The 12,164-nt window shown below is 37.7% G+C and overlaps 1 protein-coding gene across 2 annotated transcripts; it reads right to left on the bottom strand.

The window, feature by feature from the left end:
* Nucleotides 1-2,330: 2,330 nt before the first annotated feature.
* LOC112191654 (DNA repair protein recA homolog 2, mitochondrial) lies at nucleotides 2,331-8,028 on the bottom strand. 2 transcript variants are annotated; one of them, XM_024331037.2, is made up of 7 exons: nucleotides 7,562-8,028; nucleotides 7,264-7,481; nucleotides 7,029-7,116; nucleotides 4,926-5,098; nucleotides 4,106-4,252; nucleotides 3,865-3,999; nucleotides 2,331-3,075 (listed from the first exon to the last, which is right to left on the bottom strand). In XM_024331037.2, the coding sequence occupies exons 1-7, from the start codon at nucleotides 7,695-7,697 to the stop codon at nucleotides 2,779-2,781; spliced, it is 1,194 nt and encodes a 397-aa protein (XP_024186805.1). In that variant the 5' UTR covers nucleotides 7,698-8,028; the 3' UTR covers nucleotides 2,331-2,778. The 2 variants fall into 2 exon arrangements, with proteins under 2 accessions (XP_024186805.1, XP_024186804.1); XM_024331036.2 differs by having other exon boundaries at nucleotides 7,264-7,490; nucleotides 7,562-8,027.
* Between the last annotated feature and the right edge of the window lie 4,136 nt (nucleotides 8,029-12,164).

Genomic DNA, 12,164 nt, shown 5'->3' with positions numbered 1-12,164 from the left:
GGTCGCTGCCTCCTAGTGGTAGGGTGAAACTTAGTGTCACTAGATGTATTTTCCAGTGGCAACATGATGGGAAAGCTGTGCGTATGGAAATTATGCTATGCTGTAATCGAGTTGCAGATCGAGTTATCTTTCCGTTGTGTCACCGCTGTGTGACCTGTGTCAAAGCAAATAGAGTCGCCAGTAGAGCGCTCTTTGCTAGTTGGTGCTTAGTTGAATACAGTTGTTTAGTAGAGACTCATGATAGTATTTCAGGATGTTCTCTAAGTGCGTATTGTAATAAGGGGCTTAGACTCAATGTCCCCCCTTTGTATTAGACAGTTTCATTAATCAAGGCTTGAGGGCAACCGCACCACCCTTTATTCAAAAAAAAAAAGTCACAGTTGTTAGATCAAGTTCGCTAGAGAGCTGCCAAGCAATTCGAGCATGGACTAGAGAATTCAAATTAACCAAACGCTTTGGAATTGTTCCTGATAAGTTGTTGTGACCCATGTCTAGGATCTGAAGATAAGAAAGATTGCACAATTGTTGAGGTATATGTCCATTTAGAAAGTTTGATTGCAATTGTAGCACTTTCAATTGAAGACACTTTTGATCTTATCCAAGAAGGTACTTTTCTGGTAAATTTGTTACCTCTAAGATAAAGTGTATCCAAAGTAGAGCAATTTTGCAAGGAAGAAGGAATTTCTCTGCTAAAATCATTGTTGTCCATCCTTAATAATAGAAGAGAACTTGGAATACCCATTGAGGTTGGAATGTTACCAGACAGATTGTTGTTCGAGACATAGAACATTAGAACTTGTGGATGTTGCGCCATAAACTCCATTCTCGAGGGAATTTATCGGATAAGTTATTGTTTCCTCAAGAAAGGGTCATCAAAGATTGAATGGTGCAAATAGATGATGGAATAGTTCCATTCATGTAGTTATAACTCTGGGTGGCGAGTTAGTGTTGACAAAGTTGTGAGTTAGGCATTCACTGCTCTTGCGCATGTTCTCTGCCTTTAGTTGATGTGCAAGTCTTGAGTCTGTAGTTGAGTCGGGGTTTTGTTGACTCCATCAGTCAGTCATTATGGAGTTCTAGTGTGAAGTCCATAGGCCATTTCTGTGTAAGAGATGTTGTCAAAACTTGTTGTAACCAATTCATTATTAATGAAGTTTCTTTTTTATCAAAAGAAAGAGATGAATCACTTAATATCGGAGCATTAGTGGACGATAGATCAATGTGTTCCAAAGATCTAAGGATTGCAAATTCATCAAAAGAGGGGCCACTGAAAGGATTCCCAGTTTTGTAAGTCTAGTAAGATTAAACATCCATTTAGGAAGTGAAGAATGAATATCATTAAATGACATATCAAGGACCAAAAGTGATGTCAAGTTGATGGTGTGGAGGTAGAGTGGAAGCTGGTTTCCATCAATATGAAAATAAAACAAATGCAACTCTAAGAGTTAAGGAAGCATGTTAACAGCATGTAGCCAACTTACTCCTGTACTGTTAAGGTTCACACCTTCGAGATTAAGATATTTGAGGGAAGAGAGATGAAAAAACCAATTCAAGTTTTTGGAAGAAAGATCATTAATATAACGAGAATCGAGGTCCAAATAGTTCAAGTTTGAGAGGTTACCAAGAGAAGAGGGAATCTCTTCTGCAAAGTTGGAACATGAGAAATTGAGATACCTCAAACTCTGCACAATGAAGTTTGGAATGTGAATCCATTTGAAGTTACTGTTGCTTAAGTCTAAGTAACTCAAATGTTTCAAGCCCAGTAAATAATGATTTAACTTGCCCCCAAATTTAGTGGAGTTCCAGTATAGATCTATAAAGAGGTGTGGATTTTGGGGGCCAATCATCACAACATGACCAGTGTGGTTGTTGCATGAAATCTCTCTCCATCGACAGCATTGATGATCCACCCGAGAAGAAAGCCTAACAAAAGGATCAATCAGATCTCGTCCTTTTTTACAAGTTAAGCTCTCCCCTATCAAAGACTTTGTCCGCTGTGAGTTTTCTGGTCTAGCTAGGACAGTGAGTCTATATCACCCCCTATGTGATTTTCACCTTTTCTGGTCTAGCAGAATATGATCGACCGAGTAAAATGGCCTGGAAAGATTTATGTTTGTGTTACTTCTGCTACTTTGGTGGACATGGATCCACAATTCCACATAATATCAACACTGAGCGTCCCTCAGAAATATAATTTTTCAACGGCGAACAAAAACAAAAAATACAAAACCGTGAAGTAACGTACGGGTTGCTGAATTTACCACACAATGAGAGACAATTATAGCATCAGTACAAAATCATAATTATGATTTGGAACCTTGGAAGGGAGGTACTCAGTGCTTACATAATGTGTAAGCCACAATGGCAATTTCTCAAAAATACACAAATCTCTCTAATCAAGACGTCGGCCTCTCAAACACAAGGTTCAAAACAAAGTCTGATTCCTAATTAAAGTTTTATATACATAATTTACGTGATAAAACTGTGGTGGTTTAGTTTCCAGATAAACCAGAGAAGAGCTCAAATGTCCTTACTGGATGACTGGATGATAACAGGAAGCTGATGAATAATGGAGAAAACTTCATATCAGAATGCCCTGGGCCCTGGACCCCATTTATCTTCCAATTTTTTAATGCACCTTAAGTGGAAGACATCTCATAGCAAATGTCATCACAAAGATCCTTCAGACAGCAACATGCCATGGGATGCAAGTGGCTACGGCACTAAACCATTCAATTTCAATCATTCATCTTTCAGAAATGCTGATTCAATCCTAGTCTACCTAAATTGACTATCTTTTTCAAATAAAGTTTGCCTCAAGATCCTAACTATCTTATTCAAAATATCATCATTTTTAGCCAGATACTGTTCTGCTGAATGTACATTACTAAAAACCTTTCTTCCTATGTGGTAGTTGCTTCCATCTTTCGCAATGACCCCATGTTCGCAAGCCAATTGCAATACCTCAGATTCACAGCATAACCCTCTACCAAACTGTATCCCCAGATCAGCCTTCTTCATTGCAAGTGCCAATTTATTTTTCACCACTTGCACAGAAATCCCAAGACCTGTAATCTAATAAAAAACAAAAAGACAAAAGTACGCTTTAGTGAAAGTATTATAATCCTTGGAACAAAACGGTAAAATGTCTAGTGTAAGAAAAGAAAAAATAACATTGCTTAGCCAATATAGTGACTACAAACTGAAAATCCACAAAGTGTCAATGTAAATGAATTGAGGAAATTTTACCATTATATATTATATAGCTGAACACAATGCCCACACTAAGCAATAATTTTTTCTTTTCTTTTTTTTTTTGGTGATAAAATCTCATAATTGTCCAGGCTAAAAGCTGTAGCACACTAACACAATTTACCAAGCGTTTTTATTTCCTGGCTCTTGAAGAGATTGCAGCCACTGTAGCTCATGAACAACAATATGCTTCACTTATCTTTGCAGCTTTCTTTATTCCTTTCTATTCATCAGTCTTTGGTACTTAGGGTTCCGCCTCTAAGGACTAAACTCTTCTTTCCAATCAGATTCTCATTAGTTAACGAGCATTATTGTGGTATTCTTTGTTAGTACTTGTTGCTCCAGAAAATTAATGTTTCACAGACGACTAAATTTACTCTTAACAGCAAAGGCCATGAGACCAAAACTCTGGCTTAAAAACAAAAGAAGGTACTTCTCCAGAACAGTTATATGATTGACTCACGGACCATCATCAGAGAGGGAGAGAGAGAGAGAGAGAGAGAGAGAGAGAGTTAGAAACTACAGGAGCAAAAGCAACAATTTCTTCAATGAGGAGCATATCTCCAAAAACCCTGGAGATCTTTTCTCATTAGTAAACTACTAAAGAATTACCTGATCCTCAGTCTTAAGCAACTGGGTTCTTTTTATTCTCAATCGAACTGCTGCATAGAATCTCAAGGCATTTCCACCACAGGTGACCTCATCCACAGGTCCAAAACCTTGCCCTGAGTTTGGACTTGATCTAACCTGGATACAAAAGATAAATGTCAAATAGTATGCGCCATTTCTCCTGACTGGAGATCATTTATATTATAACATACAACAGATGGACTTCAAGTAGCGTGGTTATAACCTGATTTATAAAAACAACAAGTGCTTGAGAATGGCTTAATGAAGAATGAATTTTTCGTAGTGCTTGGGTCATTATTCTTGACTGAGCGTCTGGGTATGCACTACCAATTGCAACATCAAGTTCACACTGGGGGACCAGAGCAGCTACCTGAAAATCCAACCATACAATGTTTTACAGTTACATTCTTCATCATCAAACTTAAAATGAACTGTAGTGAGCATCTACATCCCGCCAAGCTCAGCAGAACAAGTACATAAAATAACGTAAACGGCAAGTCCAATTACAACTTCTCTGAGCTTTATAAGTTGCTCTATTTCAACTCTAAACTCAATTATCTTTCTATATTTCATTTGTCATTAGGCACGGCAAACTTTAGTTTCTAGATTTATCAAACATACATTCATCGGTGGCATGTGCAATACAACACTATGAGTCTATGACAGAGCAGCTAAGTTGGCAGAGATGTGAAGAGCAGACTGAGACAAATAACATGTCTTGAGCTTTTGAGATGACAGAAACAAGTTCATGCTTTTTGGTATTGGGTTTGAAAAGCTATTGCTTATATTTGGGACATCTATCAGCAAAACTATGTCATTTCATTCCCTCTTACAAAAACTATACAGTGTCACAGTTATCTGATAAAGGTACCTTCAAATAGGTATGTAGACATTCAACTTTTTTTCTTTTCTTTTTTTGGTTGTGAATGTATGTAGACATTTGGGGTGCACAATATCAACAGGTCTATTCATCAACAGAGATCATGAAAGGCAGAGCGCTAGGAAGCCAACTTGTAAAACTAATCCACAGTTTTATCACTTACACTATCCACAACAATTACATCCAAGGAACCACTTTTAGTCAGAGTGTCGACCACATTCAGCACATTTTCAGCAGAATTGGGATGCGAAATGAGAAGGTTTTCTGTGTTTACACCCATCGATTCTGCAAGTGAAGGGTCCAACGCATTCTCTACATCCAGATATGCACAATACCCTGCCAGAAGAACAGTGATCCAGTCTAGTGAAGCAATCATAATAAAAAATATAAAAAATATAAAAAAATTAATAGTAATTGCAATCACTACTGGAATTAAGAAAATATCTAGCAGATATATTAGATATCAGCACCACAAACCATATTTTGAGAAGAAATACAGTTTTGTTAAGAAAGAAAATACAAACTGTGGACTAGAAGTCCCGAGCAATAAACATTAAACTAAACAAAACATTACAACAAACCCAAGACTCAATAACTAACTGAAATAATCATCAATTAACATCAGCATTCGAATCTGAAAAGATAGAATGAAACAAAAGACCGTGAATTCCCACAAAGAGTAGACCAAAAGCGAATTCTTGCGCAGAGATCCTTGACTACTGCATTTTCAACTTCTTTAAGAGCCTTCTGCCCACACCCACCAACTATCCAAGACACAGCTACAACAGTAACAACCAACAACAAAAACTAACAAACAAGAAGCCATGACTCTAAGACTACATAACAGCTGCACTGCAACTAGAGAGATCTGCAAAAATGGAACTCTTCTTGAACTCTTAAGAAATGAAGCCCAAGAGAAAATCTTCTCCTGGAGCATTCCTTTGATCCTCTTAATTTCATATTCTTTGAAAGCCCTTTCCAAACACTCCATATCTGAATACTGATTGGGCTGCAGTTAAGACCCTTCACTTCCCACCTTACTGCCCAATTTGTAGTATAAAACTTCTTCAATTACATCTAAGTCTCTATTATTTCTCATTCTTCCTACCAGACTGTTATATATCTTTGCTCCGACCACTTGCTATTGTGTAGAAAAATTATAAGAACCTAAAAAAGTCAAATAAATGAGAAGTAGATTGATTACCTAAATAGTTGGTCGGAATACCTATTTCATGTCAGTTTCTACAGTAATTTCTAAAACAATAACTACTAAGATCTGAAATGTCCTTAAAATGCTTGTACTTGGCCATACAAAGATAAATATAAGTAAACTTTTGTGTATCACTCATAAGAGGTTAATCTCAATGGCTCTGGGAAATAGAACAATGGCAGCAACTAAAAGAAAATAGGAATACTCAGGTAGCCTTTGGTGATATAAAGAGATAAATAAATACAGAAGAAACACTGAATCTAATTCCTGGAGTGGAGGTGTGGAGGACCCAAATGCAGAAGAAACATGGTGATTACAGAAATGGGAATCTTTGAGTAAGTTCCCAAAAGAGGCTAGCCAAGCAAACTATCTGTGATCATGGTTCTCAGGCTGACTCTCCTACAACATATCAAGCTCAAACTTGACCCGGATTGTTTTTTTATGAGCCAAGCTAAAGAACTAAAAAATGAGCCAGACTTGATATGAACTCAAGTTGTATCGAGCCACTGTAGAGCTATATTAGAGAGCTAAAGCAAAAGGATTTGTACAGCTATTGATATTTTGTGGGATGTCCTTACGCTACCTCAAGGAAGGTGTAAACAATCAGTAACCTTGGAAGAATCAACTGCATCTCTTTTTGAAGGCCATTAGCCTATTACTCATCCTACAACATGGCATGCCTTGAAGAGAAGGGATTGGAACTTTTTAGGATCATGAGAATTGAGTCCAGAAATTACTAGTCGATTCTCCTTCTGTACCATTATCATCCCAGTTTCCTCTATGGTACTCACTAGCCTCTTTTATCTACTTGCAGCAATTCCCTTTTCATCTACAATTTTTTTTTTTTTTTTTTTTTTTGCAACTAAAATATTTTTAATTACTTAGACACTGAGAACAAAACAAAAAACAGAAATATTCTAGTCTAGATAAAGTTGCTTATCAGAAAATTATGAAAATGAGTAAAGGGGTAGCTCCTGCTTTCCTTATCAAACTAAGTTAGCGTATCAAGGGACTAAATTTCCTATGCAAATATTGACACAAAAGATTAACACACACCTCCAAGCTTTTGGGCTTCCTTGACGATGTGAAGTGCGAGTGTAGTCTTGCCAGATGCTTCCTGCCCATAAATCTCAACAATTCTTCCCTGCAAGGAGCAATGTGAAACATTCACTATGAAAATTATACTAATCCTTCGCGGTTAAACTCAAACGAATTCAATGCATCAATATTTGAAGTTACTAGTTGCTGGTCTCTTATCCTAATACAAACATTTCTATAGCCAATTAACTACCTTTGGCAATCCTCCAGTCCCCAAAGCTATATCAAGCTTCAAGGAGCCAGTGGAGATAACAGGTGCCCGCCTCGAGCGAAAAAACCGCGGCAGGGACAACATGGATTCGTGCCCGAAATCGCCAGAAAGCCGTGAGAGAGCCAAATGCAGAGCAGCATCTTTCTCCCTCGCTTTAGCATCGTCATTATCATCATAATCCAGCGGAGCAGCACATTCACCTGTAATCGCTGCAACATTGAAATAATTTGCATATGTAATCAACTCTAAAAGGCCCTTACTGAAAAAGCAAAGTGATTACCGCTACAAGTCGCCGTCGTGTGTCTTCTTCCTCTGTGCGGAGAAACAAAAGAGAAGAGTAGAGAAGAGAGGCGAGGTTGGGTGAACGCCGCCAGAGCAAGACGGTGCGCGAGTGGAGGAGAGTTGAGTAAACCCATTATGTAATGGGCTCTCGTGAACAAATGGGTTTTAGGGTTTTTGTCTTCTAAGCTCTGAACTGTGGCGCCATTTCAGCTCTGCTGATTCGAACAGTCGGCACAAATTCTTCTCTCTTTGTTTTTTTTTTTTTTTTTTCCCTCAAGTCCTCATCTCTCCATCGATTTCAGACCATAAATCAATTTTTTTTATTTCGATTTGACCCCTTAAAAATCATCGAAGATTTAACAATCGGATATATGCGATCTGTAATAGGGAAAGTTAAATACTGAGACAAGGATTCTTAATATTTGATTTCCTCAAAGACAAGAATCATTTTAAAATTTATAATCCCCTAAGTTTTTTTTGTCTAAACCCTTTTTGAACCTCTTGGTATATAGTATTGCTAGTCTAGGGTTTAGGGTTTAGGGTTTAGGGCTTAGGGTGTGGATACAAACCGTCAAACCGTCCATTGTCAGACAGACAAGACCACATCAACATCTGATACAAAATTGTCACCATACGGCGGTCTCACCTAATGATATAGTGCTTATACATCTGTGATATGTTTGACACGGGAATCTATATTCCAAAAGTGATTTGGGACCAAATTGAGTGAAAATATGTTACGTGATACAGTATAACATGGTGGCCCTGATCCTAAGAGAGTAGCTCATCAATTTTAATCAATTTAATCCAACCCTTAATGTTTTGGTCTTTAATGGGTTGATTGATGATGTGGTTTATTTTTATGATTACTTTTCACTTAGATCTCGTTTGGTTCGCGGAAAGAAAATTTGTTTCTTGGTATTCTCCATTAGCATGGGAAAATAAATATCTCACTAGTTTCTCTAACAATGTTTGGAAACAACGGGAAAGTAATCAGAAAATGTATTTTATTTTCTTTTCTGATGTTTGGTTTGTGCATGAATAGAAAAATAGGTGACATCAATTTTATCAATTTTCCAATTGTATCATTATTATCAAAACATAAACAACTCAAGATTCAAATATTTGTTCGATGAAATTGATAATAATATACATTAAAAATGGTCTTTAGAGTAGGCAATTAATGCAGAAAAAGTATGAGGGAATATGAATCTCCTGGGTGTGAGAGGATCCACTTTCTCCCTTATCTTCCCTTCACGCAGGAAAGTAATTCATTTCCTTGGACGTGCCAAACACAAGAATGAATAAAATTTCTCTTTCCAAAATTTTCATTCTGCGAACCAAATGAGACTTGTATTATGCACAATCAAATCATTGGTGACAAGTATTTCATGAGATTTCATCAAATATTGATTAAAAAGTTACTTGATTAATGAAACTGTAGAATATGGGGGGAATATAGTGCCTAAACCTCATTTTGCAATAAGCAAATAGAGAATGTCCCGAAATAATATTAGGACTCTCTACTAAACATATGTATTTTAACATACACCAATTAGTAGATGTTGCATTATTGACAACTCCATTTGCTTTACAATATAAGTGACATACTGAAAAGAAAAAACTCACAAAGAGAGAGTAAGACAGTTAAAAAAGATTTCCCACTATGTTGCCAACAGGATTTACCGATGATACTTCGTTTTATTCTGCCGCTAAGAGATTGCGTCAATTTGATGACGACCATTACCTCGCTTCGCTAGGTCAGACAAGGCACACTAAGTGCGCAAGCCTAAACAAATCTCACACATCCATACCCTCAATTGGTAGGAATTTGTTTAGACAAAAAATAACTAAAATGTAAACAAAAACATATCAAACATAGAAGAAGTAGAGTCTACCAACAAGAGCCCAACAGCACAACAGCATGGGACCAACCTCCAGCATCCCTTACGGGGAGACGGCGCACAGTAGGCTTGCACCGGTGTCGCCGGACCTGCACCTTAATCACCTTCAGAGCCTTTTGTTGCAAAGAAACTAGATTATCCCTTGAGATCAGCGGCCAGACTACCCTAAACACCATATCCAATTAGGATCCAGATCGCACAGCTTGTCGATCACCTAACCTTCTGCCTGATCCCCACCACTCGAATATCAGGGGAGCATCTACACCAACAACCCTTCCCAAAGACCACATACAGTGCTGCCAACCTCCAACCTTCCACTATTTCCCATCACCGAGGTATACCCACAGCCTAGTACGGTCAAGTCGGAGAAGAACAAGAGAAACCAACTCCGATCTAGGTGGGGTTGAAACTCCCAACCTCCTTAACCAACCCTAACTACGACGAAAGACCTTGCTGGCAAACTCACAGCCCAATTTCACCCTTCCGACGACGACGTCCTAAGGACGCGCCGCCGTACAGGGCATGGAGGCAACAGATGATCTGCCTTGTCAAAAGTTTTGGAGCGGCTAGGTTTTGAGGTGTTTTTTTACCAATAATTAGTCTTTAAAAAATGATTTTACCTTTAAATGGGATAAGTATTCGCACTTTTTAATGGTGGGGTGAATGAGTCTTTTGAGTAAAATTTAGGTTATGGATCAAGCCCCTTTATTTATTATTTCTCCAACAGGGAAATAGTAATAATGCAGAGAACACCTGAACAAGGACTTACTATGTCTTCACTTTTAACAAAATCTTACTTGTCCTTTGACTGAAAGACTGAAACTTGAAGCCAAACTCATTGCAGTAAAATTGTATGATTGAAGTCATTGAACCAACTTTATACATATGCCTTTTTCTTTGTCATACTCGCATGCGCAACTGTAATTTCGTTGACAAAGATAAAGTTATAGTACAAAGAAGCAGTGCATGAAATGACCAAAAGAATCAATGGGTTCAAATAAGAGAGGAACCAACAAACTAGGGTACTATGTCTGTAGAGCTCCAAGTTGTGTCTCTTGTAAAGATGAGTTTAAAATGGTACTCGTTATATAATCACAGAGATGGGTAAGTGGTCGGAGTGGTAAGCGTCTGAAGCCCTAGCCAAGGGAGTTTGTACCACGTAGATGGAGGGGAGAGTACGAGACATGTGATTTCTTGCCCACGGAATTTGAACAGTCATAATGGTTCATAAGCCGGTTTTGCAAAACCAATTATTGTACAAACCGCCCAATCCCATTTGCGACAGCAAAACTATGATAATGATCACCAACTTTTCTTTTCTTTTTTTATTAGAAGAGCTTAGCGTTAGAAAGTTAGCAACACACACCCTTTAGGGGGTATTCCAGCAGAGCTAGATTAATCTATTCAGAATGTCACAGGCATTACAAAAAAAAAAATTAATTTTGAGCTTTGACTATAAATTGAATGTGGCATCGAATTATGCAATAATCATACCTTTTACTTGGAACCTTGGCCTTCTCCAAGAAATAAATTAAAATCATTAAACCAAGAACCAGTATGTCTAAGAACAAATTGATAATGATTAATGATCATGAAATTCTTGCACAACTTTTCTCCTTTCTCTATCCTGTTCCTCAATAATGGACATATGGTATGCTAACTTTCTAGCTAGCTAAGGGCAAGAAGCACTGAGGGATTTGAAGAATCATAGTAGGGATGTCATGGTGCTGGGATCCAAGACTCCAACGCCAATCAGTTGCTAGGTAATAGGTATTAGCTTTTTCAGTGTTCCCTCCATATTCAAACTGTCACACTCGACCATCAACTATCTCCACTTTCCAGAATTCCATTACTGGCTTGCTGCTGCTGCTATACACATGCACGTGCAGAGGCCAACGCAACCCCCAGGCCCCTACTTCCCCAGCAAAATCGATACTCGACTACTTCTACGACCAACTTACTTTCTGCAGAAGATAACATTAAAAAAGGAATGAGGTGGGGAAACGAAAGATATATAGATATTACACAAAGGGCCCCCATTGCGCAACAATATTGTTCAATTTCACATAACCAATCACCTTAGCAGTATTCTCGATCACTTATTATCTTAGTATTATATATGCATTTGGTTTCAGTGTACGACATCTACATATGTCTATCATTACAGTCTTATATATTTGCATCACGTCTCTTGCATTGTTACACACATTACTTGATACTTTAGTAGTCAAAAGGCCATGACAAGTTTTTCTCCGAGACCTCGTGAAAATCATATGAAGCAGGACCTACATGATCCCTGAGTCATTGATTTTGAAGCATGCACATTTACATCATAATGTATATAACTTGCATACCGACTTAGATCACCACAGACTGAAAATTTGATCCACTACTATGGAAAGCAAACTTGCACATTTTTGTCATGCACAACCAGTGGTCCATATTCTTTTCAAAAGAAAAAGTACTTGTCAATATTATTATATTTTTTAAAAAAAACGGAAAACCACTATCATAACAAACTCGCGTGTAGTTCATATTACAATTATTTTCAACGACTAATAAAAGCTCAAATCTACTCTGATGTGGTCCATGTTAGATATGCTCGAATCAGAAAACCCACTTAACCTACTGCACAGTGGTCCATATATTATCATTAGTGAAGGTGTCTGTCCCTATTATCCATTTTATTCCATAATG

The sequence above is a fragment of the Rosa chinensis genome, chromosome 3, assembly GCF_002994745.2.
Source record: "Rosa chinensis cultivar Old Blush chromosome 3, RchiOBHm-V2, whole genome shotgun sequence".
NCBI classification, from domain to species: Eukaryota; Viridiplantae; Streptophyta; class Magnoliopsida; order Rosales; family Rosaceae; genus Rosa; species Rosa chinensis.
Note: the sequence above shows the minus strand (reverse complement) of the source record. Positions and strands in the feature narration are given on the sequence as shown.